General features: G+C 47.5%; 1 protein-coding gene across 2 annotated transcripts in view; it reads right to left on the bottom strand.

The window, feature by feature from the left end:
* The window catches only part of LOC106740940 (unconventional myosin-X-like), a 34,424-nt gene that overhangs the window by 15,558 nt on the left and 4,082 nt on the right, over positions 1-14,784 (bottom strand). For both annotated transcript variants that reach the window (XM_014612426.1, XM_014612427.1), the window contains exons 2-3: positions 9,975-10,081; positions 4,732-4,794 (exon numbers count right to left, since the gene is read on the bottom strand). In XM_014612426.1, the coding sequence (XP_014467912.1) occupies positions 4,732-4,794; positions 9,975-10,081 (170 nt within the window). The remainder of the gene's footprint in view (positions 1-4,731; positions 4,795-9,974; positions 10,082-14,784) is intronic.

Below are 14,784 nucleotides of genomic sequence, written 5' to 3'. Positions count from 1 at the left end.
CTTCACGTGATACGGCAATCAGAGTACACTCGCTTACTTATCGATCAACAGCGACGTCGAAACAAACTCCTGGACTAGACGAGACACGCGTAAAAGCCCAGAGTGGACATTGAAAGATACTTAATCCGCAGAAAAAAGTTAATCGGCCGATAAATCGCGCAAACTCGTTTTCGCGACATGTAAAATTGAGTCGATGCAGAGCGCTTTTGGAAAGCTGAAATCTGAAATTTTGCAAAATACATCTCACTAATTAAGTTAGTTGCATGTACAGGAGAAACATTTTATTGCCGTTCTCACAATAACAGGGAGGAAGTGCAATATTAATACGTCAGAGCAATCCTTCGAGCTTCGTTTATTATTATCCTACGCTCGTCGCTATAAGATTGAAATGTCATGAATAACTACCGAGGTTGCTGGGAGCAGAAGTAGATAGAAATTTTATCACGAGTCAGACAAGGCGGGAGCTGAAAAGAGGATCAAAGAGTCTCGGGACGCACAGGACAATCGTAATAATAGCCGAGAGAATCTCCGCTTGTCGTCTTGTCGATACTCGTCAAGTAAAAGTAGCCACGTAGACTAATTAGAGACATACACACACATATATACAGAAAGGAGATGAAAGAAAGGGTGACAGTTTACATGGCGAATTGTGCAAAACGTGATAAGAAAGAGAGAGAGAGAGAGAGAAAGAGAAAGAGCGCAAGGCGCAGCGTAGCTTCGCGTAATCTGTCCGTATTTACAATCGACGGCAACAACGAGACGACAATGTGTGTCCTTTCTAAGTGTTCTGTAATAAGCAAATTGCTCGAGCCAACTAAATGGATATTCTCAGTGTGCTCTCCATTCCAAAAGACTAATTTGTTTCAATCAAAGAGATTTCATTAAACTTTAGGATATCTTTTTCTCTATTTAAGTACGAGTAGTGGTTTCAGCCGATCTTCCGAAATTCACCGCCTGAAAGGCGACTTCGCGCCTTCTCGCTCTCGACGGTATTTCGATCGCGTCGATCGAAATTCGGCGATTCAGCCGGGATCGCGATCGCAGCTTGCGGAGGGTACAACCCCGGGAGAAACGTGCACTGCCGAGGCGACCGGGGCGGCCGACCGACCACGGCGAATGCCGCCGAATCCGATCCCGCGCGCGCTTCGTGCGCGATCAATAACGCGGGGCGTGCACCACACCACGGCGTGCCACCCTTTTCCTTCTGCTGGCCTAGGTAGGGGTTCTCGGTACCCCGGCTGACCTTCGCGAGACATGCGAATCCCTCTCCCCTCGGCGCGTGTAAAAATAATGCGCGATCGCGTGTCACATTGTCACGCGTGTGTGCGCGATAACGAGCGTTCTTTCCTGCGCTCGCGTGCCGACGCTCGTCGTTCATCATTATGGAATCGTGGTGGACAGAGAGAGAGAAAGAGAGTCCCAGTGGTGCGAATTCCGCGATTCGAGATTTCGAGGTAGCCGAGGGGATATAATCGCCGGGGAGGAGGCGACACGCCGAGGAGAAACGGCGGTGTCTCGCCCACCCCCTCTCCCCCGCGTCTCTCGCCGTAATCGAACCTGGAAAATACGATCTACTTCTATCGAGGGCGCGGTTCCGCCTTAAAAGGATACCCCGTTCTCTAAAAGTCACCCAAGGTGCCTTTCGGACCTCTTCTTCTTAACGCTCCGTGTATATTACCCCGGCGGTCTCCGAGTATCAATTTATCTGGCGAGTCTCTCTCTCTCTCTTCCCGAGAACTCGTCTCCCGCGACAGGGCGTGTTCTTCCCCCTCGCTCGGGTTCTGGCGCGCCTGGCACTTGATACCAGAAATAATTCGGGTCCTGCGGCCTAATCACGGCGGCGCTTCGGCATTCTCCCGGCGGTTTAACTATCGCCGACGACGATGAGTGCGCGGCACGCGAGCGAGCGAGCAAAAGAACGAGCGAGCGCACCCGTTCACGTGCACCCCGAAAATAGACCGCTGTCGGGCAGCGGTTGGAGGGAGAAAGAAAGTGCACTGCTCGATTATCGAGAGCGTGCACTTAGCGCCGCCCCTTCCTCCCGCTCCCCGTCAGCGGATAAACGCGCCCGAACGCGTGGAATTTATCGAGCCGATAAACTTCGATACACGAAGCATCCCTCCCGCTTTCGATCGCCCCGCTCGACGACGACGTCGTCGTCGTCACCGTTCTCAATAACAAAAAGTCGGGCGCGATTCCGCGCTAATAAGCGCGTTTCGGTGGGTGGTTAATTGTTAACGTTTATCGGCTGTCACAGCCACGTGGTCGCGCGAATGATGCGCCGAGTCGAGCGTGGTTATCTGTCGAGTTTCGCGTCGTCGTCGACGCGACCTAGAAAGAAAAATGAGGGAAAAAAACGGCCGAGGAGAGTCCCCGAGTTTTACCGCGATATCATGACGCGATTTAAGCACGTCGTCGTCGCGCGCCGCTTCCGTTTCCTGTTTGCGAGAGGAGCGTCGTTAACCAATACGATAAAAACGACCGTGCGCGTTCTGCGAGGAGTAGTCGCGCGGTTTCGCGGACTCGCGACCGCGATAATGGACCGTACGCAAATTGCACGTGCACACGCTACCGGGAGAATCGCGTCGCTATCGAGGTGGATACACGCAAGGAAGCGTTCGCATTTCAGACCGCGCGAATGTTACGCAGATTGCACGTGCGTACACTTCCTCCACATCCGCGCCCGCGTCCGGTCATGATATCACACGCACGCACACTCACGCGTACTGCGGCGATGATATCGAGGTTTTAGGTGTGTGAGTGTGCGTGCGTGTGAGGAACGCACGGAGCGCGAAGCAAAACCGCAACGCTGCGCGTTACTTTCGCGATCTCGCGAGAAATTTAACCGTGCACTGAGAAAAAAGTATTTAAAAATTTATCCGTGGAACACAAGGTTTATTTTAGGAAATGAAACTTATTTTACGGGAATAAACCTTACTTCTGGTAAAATGAACCTTATGTAACTCTCGCCCTCGAGTAAATTTTTAAGTACTTTTATCTCTGTGTATAACGGTTGCGTGACACTGAAAGAGGGATTTGGTAACAAGTAGTTTGCGTGAATATTTGCCGACCAAATATTTGATTACTGTAACTAAATAATTTAGCTTTTGGTTAACTACAGCTTTAGTTTAACTACATTAATTAGTTACCATTAATGCGCCATGTAGTGAAGAAATATTTTTCTCTTGCGTGTATTTGTCAGTTAGGAATTGTTCTCGTTCGTTTCAAATAATATCTTTTATAACTGTTACTTCTATATATAAATAAATATTATCACTTTCTAAAGCGATTCTTTTATTGAAAATGTCAATTTCAAATGAAGGACACTTGTCATCCGCGTGACCACTCGAGGGTTAAAGGAGAGACTGACACACATCGTGAAATCACATCACGACATTAACACGTTGAATACCGTGACGTCACCGGTGACCTCCTATCATGATACCATCGGTTTCATTAAAGCGCACATCGTAAATAATTAATTGCATTCGACAAATCGGCGGTACGGTCTATCGGTGTCAATAAAACAAGGTAAAAAAGATCTGTGTGTCTAGAATTGTATCAATTTGCCACATCTACAAGTTTAAAGTTTCGGAAAAAAATCGTTTTTTCCCCTATTTTTCCGCGGGTTTCTTCGGTTTTTTCTCCCAACGGTGCAAAAATTCGCCCAGAAAAATTCACGTGTGTTCGGTCAAACCCCGCCACACTTCTTCCCATAGAGAAGGTGAGAAAGCAAAAAAGAAAAAAAACCCGCAATAAAATCTAGAAAAAATGGAGGTTTTCCGAAACTTTAAAACACAGCCGTACCTCCGGTAATTCGATGTTCGCGGCTGAGCTTTTGCGCAGCGAATGAGCAAAAATCGAGGCAAGGCGGTGGGCAACGTAGTGTTAACGCCGCATTGTCGAGTGCCATTGGGGACTCGCTAAGCAGGCCACACAGCAGCTGCTTCTCGTTTTCGTAATGCACTATCCGGCGCGGCGTTGCGGCAAGAGCCGCTGCAACGTGAAAAGTGCGTCGGCCGGAGAGAACAGGAGGAGAGATCCGAGGCAGCAGTTTTAATCTTTCAGCGACGACGGCAACGGCGGTTTATCTCCGCCGGGAGATTGTCGCGTGCAGTGCGTACGGGTCTTTTTCCCCCCTTTTCCGACGGCGTCGCGCATTGTGTTTGATATTTACTATTCCTCACCGGCGCTTCCGGTTTTTGTCAACGGCAGGAAACGCGGCCGCGCGAACGATCCACACGCATCTGTATTACACACGCTCGATCGATCACGTTTCATGTGCCGATAACACTCGATGTACCACCCATCCACGCCTCGACCAGAATCGAAAACGCGTCCCTGATTCGCACGTTTTGTATTCGGCACCGTCGAGGCGTCGTAAATCCTTCCAAATTGTGCGAGCGGCAAACGTCATTGCAACGTCGCGGCAATCCCAGCTGTTTCGCCGCCGGGAGATTAACTTTGCATGACAATACGCAATATTTTCTTGCGTCGCTTCCTACGTGCAATGGTAATGCCAAGATTGCATAAGCCAAGGGGAGGAGAGGGAAGAGGGAGGCCGGACCGAGAATGATACGACAATTTGCGTTAATCGAGGGACAAGATTTGTTGAATTTTCTGCGAATCACACACCCTGTGATTTCGCGCGGCACGCGATTCTTGCGAGCCTCGTAAACAAGAGCAAAAAGAAAAAAGAGTAAGAAGAGTAATTCGATCAATTTTACTCACATTCGTGTAGTAGTCCACTTCCTTGTAAGGGTTCACAGCCACCAGTATAGATCCCGTGTACGTCTGTGATAATGTCTGTGTTAAGGAAATTCTGGCGACAAACATTCCGTTGCTGATCCGTTGGGTACATTAGCATTATTACGCTGCGACGGTCAACATCGCTAAATTAATCACTCCCATAATCGTTATAAATTCGTATTAATGTTAATTAACTAAATCATATTAGTAAACACTGACGCATCGCGCATTCCCTATTAATATTAATAAACGTCAATGCGGACGTGCCGCCGCCGCCGGTTCAGGGATGCGGCTGACATTTTTCCGCGTTCATAGCCAGACGCCCTTTCGCTGGCACAATGCGACGCCACCCTTTCGACGCGTGGTTCCTTCATAAATACATGCGACACCACGAGGTGGGCAGCGCACGAGTCTCGAATCGTGCTAAAAACGCGTGACCTTTTCTACAACAACTCACTCGCTCGCTCGCTCGCCCGGCCGACCCGATTGCGATCGCAGTATGAAGCGTTTTACGAAGCGCTGACGGCAAGTTGTGCTACCCATTTTTATTGCCCGTCCTACGCGAAGGGAGGGGAAAAAGTCTCGGGTTCGAGCGGCGATCGAGGGCGGTGCGACGGCCGTTCTCACGTTCTTCGCAGAGTGATCTCCGAGAGAAGTTTCTCTCTTCTCGACTGCGGATTCCTCGGTTAGTTTACGAGTGATCTCGCATCGAGAGCTTCCCCTTGACTGAGATTCCGATAAATCCCGCGCCACATAATTTATTTATTTATTCTTAGAACCGCGCGAAAACGTCTCCCTGATTAATGAACTTCGAATTAGAATGCCGCCTAGGTGAAATCGGAAATCGCGAATTTTGTCAAGAGACACTTTCTCTTTCTCTCTCTCTCTCTCTCTACTATCTCGAAGAACGCCCTTTGTTGCCCGGTTTTCTTACTTTCGATATTGGCCTTTCGAAAATTCATCGTCGAGATTCTCGTTAAAATCAGCCGGTGTCGGTTCAAGCGGTGTGTATCTACGAAATCCTGCGACTTAATTCTGAACAGCCCTGTGTAGTAAAAGTACATAAAATCGCGACATTTGGGAGCACTTCTTAGAAAAATAATATCCGCGATAAGGGCGGCAGGGGGACGGAGGGCACAGCCGTCTCGCTTGGAATTGCGCGGCACACGGGTTCCCCGACCGCAGCGATATTGCCGAAGAAATCTCCAGGGAACATCGCTTTATTGCCTTCTCTATCCCTTGCATAATAAGTCCAGGATGACATGCTTTCGCCGGCACAGCCAGCGCACGAAGGAGGGCTCGGTAATGACGTCACGACTCGGGGGTCACCCATAGGGGGAATGACTCATTGCTGAATGCCATGCCGTTCGCCAGCAAAGGGGGTGGGTACACCTATAATCGTATACGTGCACCCCTTCTGCAACGTTCGAGACGAGCTGGGGTGGTGGTCTACGGCCCGGAGTTGCGAAACTCGTTTCGCCCAAGGTAACGATTTAGCCTTCTGTCGCGTCCGAAAAAATATTTGAATCTTACAAAACGAGCGCGAGTGTGTGCGTGTGCATACAAAATCTACCAATTATCGTAACTTAGCCTTCCGTTTGTGGCTTCCGATTCAAATCATCGAAAATTTTGACGCCGATGAAATCATTTCCCTGCCGGTTCAAAGCAGAATTTTCGTCCGATTTCAGTTTGAAACTTGATTGCGAAAACTGATGGTTTTTTTTTCTTAAATCAAAGAGCAACGATAAACGCGACAAACCGACCTATGTTCGACAAGCTTCGGCTGAAAATTGATCATAGAAACGCAAGGCTCAAAGGGAACACTTCTTGGCCATCGGTAAGAGACACCCTTGTGCGTCCCCATTTCCCGTCTCTCTCGTGGGTCGAAACGCACGCGCGATATTAATGCGACGTCTGTGTATAGAGAGCCGCTTGCGCGTGGTCGGAGCCCTCGTAAGCGGTCTCGGTCTTCGACGTAAACAGCCCTGGTCCAGGGCACCATCGAAACCCGTTATTACCGACGGGGGAGGAGGACCTAACGATTTAATTAAGCCCGTGGGCGCGCCGCGTGTCGCTATCGGTGGCTCCTTGATTCACGCCCTTCCGCCGAAACCTTCGCGCTTAATCACCAATACTGTTTGTCCGTCCGCTAACAAGCTTATTCGGGGAGCGAGAACAAGGGGAGAGAGTATCGCTCTTCTTTTCCGCGTTGCCGCGCCGAGAGAGAGAGAGAGAGAGAGCGAGATGTAATACTATTCCCGGAGGAGATTCCGCCGCACTTTCGGTGCAGCGGTCGGAACTTTCAATTTCCTCTGTGAAATTGCCGGCGCACCAAAACTACGGCGGATCGCTGTAATTAGCTTCGACCGGGCTCTAACGAGATTCCAGGTCGGGGCAAAGTTGGTCGGCGCCGACCGCGCGCGAACGAGGTAAGCGGCACCGCTCGGCGTTTCGGGGGAAGGGCGTCTCTCGCTTCCGGCTTATCGAGCGGTTTACGCGGAAGGAATACGGCCCTCATGTTTATTACAGTCACGACATCCGCGATCTGCGCGGGGATCGGCCCCGATGCAGATAGGCGAAACCGACTCTCTCACGATTCCGCGGGCGGACGGAGGAACGATTACTTACTACGCGTATTCGCCTTCGTCGGCACAGTTTCTCGCGCACGGAAAAGCTCAATTAAGCGTGAGGAACTACACGTTAAAGCGGAGCGCGTAATAAGCTCGAGCGAGAAGCCGAGAGAGACGGATCTCGCCCGTGGACTCCACCTCTTCCCTCGAGATGCGAACGAGACTCGCGTCAAGCGTTAGCCCACGCGTACGATTAAGCGATTTAAGCCAATAATAACGACGGTGTGTCGTCCGACGTCGTCTAGTCGACGGAAACGAGCGCGATGCGACCACGCCGGGAGGAGAGTCGATGGCTTTTTAATTTAGCCGAGCGTGCAAGAAAACCGGAGGGTGGCTCGAGTGCGCCCGTTTTCGCGGTATTTGTACCTTCGCTTCTGTTTCCTGTCACCACGTGCGCCTCGCGTGCCCCTCGCACGGGCACGCACACACACATGCACGCAAGCGCACATGTATACCTGCACGCGTGAAGGGGTAGTTCGCTCTCATTAACCTCTTGCTAGGCGGAGCACCCTTAGCCGGTATGAATTGCTCTCGTCGCGGGGGCCGGGGCGAAGAGAGCGATCTCGTGTACCTCTGTTACCACGAGTAGAGAGACGAGGAGGAGGAGAGAGCGAGAGAGAAGGGAAAAAAAGAGGAGGCACGGCAAAGAGCGAAAATGAGAATGTCTGAGGAGGGTCGCGAGGGAGAATCCATCGATGCGGACAAATTAGCTGGAAAGGGTGGCAAAGACAGAGGAGCCGCCAGATGGCAAGGTGGACGGAGAGAGAGGCTCGATTCATCGTGCGCGCAATGACTGGATGAGTCCCCCCGCTCTCGCCCCGCTTGGTTTCTTCGCCCTTTAAATAGGGCGACCTATTTCCGTAACGCGACCGGCCGGAGCGACGAGTGCGAGCGGGGTGCAACGTGCAAACCTCGCTGCTGCGACGGCGAGGTTTTAACGCAGCATTCATTCATTCATTCATTCATTAGAGCGACGACTAACTTGACGGAATTTTCGTCTTCTCACGACGAAGTCGTTGCTTTGGTCGCGGACTCGTTTTGACTTTTGCCCACGGTCAACGCGCACATCGCGAGATTGTACAGCGGGAATGCGAGAAGAGTCCTCGACGCGGCATGGCCGGAGCAACGAGCTGTCGCTGGCAGCTGCGGATTTCATCTGCGAGAGCACAAGAAGCGCTCGACGACGGAGATTCGAGAGGGACGAACGGGCCGCTTCACGAGCCGTTTAATTTCTCGATTACATCAGGCGGCAGAAAAAGCGCCAAGTAACACGTGTGGTCGTCGAAGCTCTGGTGTGTAACGGTGACGCCACCCGGCGGCCTCTGGGAAGCGAGTCTCGGTTTTTTTCGTCGTGGCTTTTTCATTAAATCGAACGCCTTTTCCCGCTTCGCTCTCACTCTTTACTCCACCTCCCGGCAGAGTTTCCTATCTTTCCTGGCGAGCGATTCCATTCCTGGTGTCGAGCAAGCATCCGAGTCGCGGATATCGGCGGTTGGACTGATCGCTCTATCGCGATCGCGCGATTTAGGCTCTATCCGCGTACCTGATAGGATCGCGCGAGCAGGGGGGAGGGGAGGTTGACAGTGGGTCGTCGTCGTGATGTCGGTCGGTCGTTGGGTCGGCAAACCCGCCGAGATGAATGGGTCTGGCCCTGGGGTGGTTCGCCAGCTGACTGGGGTCGTCATAGCAACGCAGCGACCCAGGAGCGACGCCCACCCCTGCAAAATTCATACGCGTCCATCCTTCGGCTGGCTTTGCCTCGCCGATTCATCTGCCTCTCTTTCGCCATTCTTCTCGCCGATCATCTTTTCGACGAGATCGGCCAGCTCCCCGTCCGGCACCTGCCGGCTTGCTCTTTTCAGTCCCGCCGCCCGTCGAGACGTGCGGACCGTGACGAATATGTCGATATATGAAAACGCGAGTGAGAGAAGCGACACGTTTCCTCGATGATTACGCATTGCGAAGCGTCCTGCTCGATATTGAGGGTTGATCAGGCTGGCGTCGCGATAAAAGAGACGTCGTGGCACGAAAATCGCATGAATTTCGCATCTTACGATATCTTTCGTGTCGCTGTACTGTGTTCAAATCGGGAAAAAGGGGTCAACGTTTACACATTGAAAAAGGGATTTGGCGAATATTCGCCAGCCAAATATTCACCAAATTTTAATACCTATTAACAAATACTTTTTTCAATGCATGTGCCTATGACAAGATACCTAATATATCGCTATCTCTTGGCGATATTTCATGACGATCATCATGACATCGCCATCTCGAGTTTGCCACTGGGGAAACTTTACGATGTATCTTGATTATCCTAATTAGCTTAATTTGACTAGTATATCGTGTCGAGTAATGAGCAGGGCTAGAACAAGGTCCGACTTTCAGTTAGATACGACTTCGTGTTTTAAAGCGAGCATTATTAATAGCGTTCTCGAGCGCATTCTGACCCTACAGCTTATAATAACAAAGATATGTGAATAAATGGAACACGTCAGAATGGCACGAGAATGAATGACTTGGCGAATGACTTATAGAAAAATAAAATAGAGCTACAAGCCTGTGAGCAACTGTATTATTCGTGACAAAGGATACGTATATCTGGTCCCTGTTATAACGAACTTGAAGATTTCGATTGATGCCGGTCTCGTCGATATCGCTGATGACTGTCATATCCGGCACGCCGCACTCAGGGCTCGAGCCTGAAAATGAGAGGAGGTCGTTACGAAGGCGATTGTATAGAAAGGATATATCATTATAACGCAGCGTGAAATCGCGCTATGTTCAATGCTGAAACGCGCGGCGATTTGACGGTAAAGTAGAACTGAAAATCACAATTGATAAAGAGAGAATGCGATTAAAATTGTTAACGTTTATTGAGTTCGCATCTTCGATTACCCGCGACTATGGTTAATATTGAATTTTATTTGAATCACATTTCCGGAACGCACCCATACATTAAAGGGAGCCGCGGAAGCCTGTTTGATCACCTGTTGTCCAGCGATGTAAGTGACAATTATGCCACTTCGAGAGTGAACGGTTCGATTAACCCTTTAACGTCGGAAATTTTTCGGCTCATCCATTTATTCGTAAAGGGGTTTCCCTTCGGTTCGGCCTCGAAATTACCAGAACATCGATTTTATATCTCTTTTAGACAGATAGATAAAGTTTATATTAAGACAAAGAAAACTTTGAGGATTAACATGAATTAAAATTACCGGTATTATTTCGCGGATTTTGAGATCAAAGTCGTCTCGTACGCGATCCTACGAGAGTCGCGTTTCCCTCTGCGAAAAAATCGGAACTTCGAAGTCCACACTTTCGTCGCAATATCACGAAGTTAATTCGTGACTGATTTTACGTATGTTATCGTTCAGATCATTAGACCGTCAGATTTTCCTCTTGCATGCTCGCAATCAATTTGAAGCGTAACACGAAACACCTCAAAGAAAATCAATCATCCGTTGCGTCTCGATAATAGTCCACGTGCCGACGGCGGGGTTCGCGGTTCGCAGGTGCATCCCGACGCGCACATGCACCTGCAAAGCGGCCGCACCTGCATCGCCCAGCTGCCGCACGCGGTGCAATTTCAAGGTCGCAAGTAACGGGAACTGTGGCTAATTATCGGGGACGAATTCGGCGGCCGAACGATTCGACTCGCCTTTCTGAGACGCGAGCTGATCCAGTCCGTCTTACGCAGAAATCAGCCGCATCGTTTCGTCGTGGAAAATCGAATTTACTACAGCAATTAAGCGTGCAGCATAGTTTTGTAATGACGAGACGCGTTTTTCATTCGAGATTGAGCGGCGATGATTCAGAAACTTGGTTAGCTCGATTCAAGACTGCTCATTACGAAATGACGATATATCGGTGATTGACACAGAGAAAAATATTACTTATATTACGAAGGAAAGCTCGGTTTATTAATTTTTTTCTTTTAAATAATAGTGACCTTGAATAAACAATATTTTTTCGACATAGTATTAAAATATATTCATCACGAATAATAGAATAGCTTGTTATCATTTACTCAAAAGAAGAATTTGTTCTTTCTTTCTAAGAATATTATAAACTTTACTTAAGATTTAGTTTTAGTGTTTCAATTTAATAATCTTGATTGAAGTAGTAAACTTACTAGGATTGAGAATATGTTTTGAATAAATTTGATGTGCTTGTGATGGACTTATGAGATACACTTGCATATACATGAACCTATAAAATACTTGAAACAAGATATAAGATCCCGCGTACGAAGGATGAATAATTCAGGTATTCAAAGGCTAAATCGTTTAGAAGAATACTGTAACTTTGTGTGAAATATAATCCCGACCGGGGCAACATTATTCTTTCTTCTTTTACGTTTTACCGTTCTTTTCTCTCTTTCTATTCTACATTATCGTGACGCGATGCGTCGTCGCTTTATCATCAGCGGCAGATCTTCATCCGTTTCCTGAGCACCAACGGGAGCTACCTCTCGCTTAATGTGCTCGTATAAAAACGGATTTTATTCCATCTCATCCGGCCGAATTGCAATTAAAACCGTAACGATCGCGATAAAATCAAATCGCGAATAAAAGCGTTCGATCAAAACCGCTCCGAGATTCGTTATTCCGGATATTTCGTGAAATTGTTCATAGTCATTCTGAGGTTTCAAACGCTATGTCGAGTCTCGTGTTTAAAGACAAGCGAAATCGCGATGTAGAAACGCGTTATGGAAACAAACGCGATAAAATGTATATATATATATATGTCTTATACATATCACAATCTCGAGAGTTATCGGAAAACTGGGAAAATTTCATTAAAAATTAGATACACTGTGTCGATTCGACTGCACTCAACGGTATATAATACGATGATCAGTCATCCGATTTTTAGAGCTGAATATAGAACGGAATCCGCGAATATGTTTTTAAATATTCAATATGTACGTGTTATCTTCGTCGGATAAACATTTAATGTAGCAAATAATTTTACCGAATATCCCGAATGTTATATTAATATTTCGTATGAAAGATAAATTCAAAGATCAAAATAATCTCTCCTTTTCTTCTCTCTCTCTCTCTCAACGTCCTTCTATTCAGTTCCATTACATAATTGAGATTTGAGATTATGATTGATATTCAAATGAAATATATGTGCATAATTTCTTTCTTTCTCTAAGCGTCTTTCGCAATTGTCCTATAGATTCGATCGATCCTTACGACACGTAACATAAATCGTACGTGTAATCAGGGATCGGAGTACATAGAAAGCCGAGAAAATGTTCCGCAGCACAAAGCGCGGTCACGAGCGATCCTGATAAGAGAAGGAATTATGTAGTTGATGCTTGCAGCAATTTTCGAGCAAAAATTAAAAAAATGTTTTTTTGCAAGTTTAACCTCAGTAAGCAAAAATTTTAAAAAGGCTTTTTTTCAAGTTTAACCTCAGAAAAAAACAAAAAAATATGCAAAAGACAATAAAATGTGTCAATATTAACTTAAATAAATAAGAAAAATGCACAACTGGCCACATGGCGCAATAATTTGCAGTGACGTGAACGCACATAGTGGTAGCGACGGTATCATGTATGTAGGAGTAAGGAGCGGGTACATAGTTCACGAGGACTAAGGACCGCCGTGCACAAATTGTCCGTAGCTGTGCGGGCGACGTGAGACGTAAACTTAAGTCGAAGAACTCACCGAGATGTTGCGTTACAATCGAGTGATTTTGAAGAAGAAGTGAAACAGAGTGACGGTAAACATCGCCGGGCTGGAGATCCTAATTACTTCGCTTCCAATTAAGTTTGCCGCTATGCTTACCTTCTTCTGAATTATTCGAGCCCTAAGCGATACTTCGATCGATACTTCGATTCTTCGGTTTACGACGCTCCTTCAGGGCTACGGTAATTTGTTCATGATGGCCCTTAAGGACGGGCGGGGAGAACACGCGCCTTGAGTGCCGTATGACGCGAAGGGGAGACTACACGTGTTTATCCGGTCGCGTGCGGCCACGCGTCCGCCTGTCATCCATCTCGCGACTAGGGATGGAGAGAGAGTGGTTCGATCATACCTGAGATACATGCAGAAAAATAATTTGCTCGCACAGCGAATTTTATGCCGTCACAGCGAAATCTGTTAGTTACCACGTGGATAGAAGAAACTATTCGTTAATTGGCATTTTTGCTGGATTATTTCGCCGAATCTACAAATTATTTTACTGTAAGAACAAATTAATAAATGTGAAGAAACATTTTTTTCTTTCTTACAGCAAATTAACGTAGGATGTCTAAAGACAGATTCACGCGGAAGAATTTTTCTATCCTGACAACAAAATTATTTCCACTCTAATTACGAATAATTCGCTAACTTGGCCAAGCCAATTAAATTTTATGGCTGTCGCAACGAATATGCAGTAACAATGATGTGTGGTTTCATAGTAAAATTATTTTTCTCTGTGTGTATTATCGGGGAACACACACACATACACACAGACTCATTAATGAATATCGGCTTCTATCGATATATATATATATATATATATATATATACAATATATATATATATACTGCTAATATCTTCGACAGATCCGTTGTTGATTTTGTCACGGCGAGAATGCGATCGAAGGCTATTACTTTCTCCGATTGAATCGGGTTTTATTCCTTCCGCGTTCGGACATTATCTGTCTGCCGATTTAATAGAATTACACATAAATCACGGGCGATAGCTTCCAATTAATTTAATTTCATATCTTCGTTCTGCAGCCAGCGCGCGCGCGCACATATCTATATATTTCGGACCATTATTTATGCACACACGTAACTTCCTTTAATCCAATTCGTCATCGCTCTAGCGGCTTGATTCAATTTATCTTGGACCGAAAGTCCCGACCGTTAAACGAAGTTTACTCGAGGCTGATGGAAAAACAAGATCTCATTACTTTCCCGAGGTGTGTGTGTGTGCGCGCGCGACTCACGACGTGATCCTTTAATTTATCAACATCGCACGACCTCGTAATCATCACTCTTCGGATTCTTGCTCCCGAGCATTTTTCGATTTCGTCAGAGAAAATCCGCATCTGGGAGAAAACGCGCGTGACGCAACGACGATTCGCGTCGTCGACCAACAAAAAGTTTCATCTAGTTTCGTCTAGCCGGTTCTCCGGTGTACCACACGTAGCGTACGGCGATGATTCACTTGAGGAGCACGAAATACCGGGAAAACCTGCTCGCGCTAGAATGTCACCGGTGACTCATTCGCCCGAAACGCGAGATCACGATGCGATCAACCGCGGATACACATTTCTCCGTGAGAAAAGTTCCGTGTGCGACGCGATCTAGGTCATGACTGTAGTTGAATTTTCGCGGAATCCCAATGAAACGGCGAAAGGTGGGATCGATGGTCGCGACACGGCGAGACTTGTGAAG

This window comes from Dinoponera quadriceps, unplaced genomic scaffold (assembly GCF_001313825.1).
Source record: "Dinoponera quadriceps isolate SergipeBrazil2010 unplaced genomic scaffold, ASM131382v1 scaffold397, whole genome shotgun sequence".
NCBI classification, from domain to species: domain Eukaryota; kingdom Metazoa; phylum Arthropoda; class Insecta; order Hymenoptera; family Formicidae; genus Dinoponera; species Dinoponera quadriceps.
The sequence above is the reverse complement of the archived record's forward strand: the minus strand, read 5'-3'. Positions and strand labels throughout refer to the sequence as shown.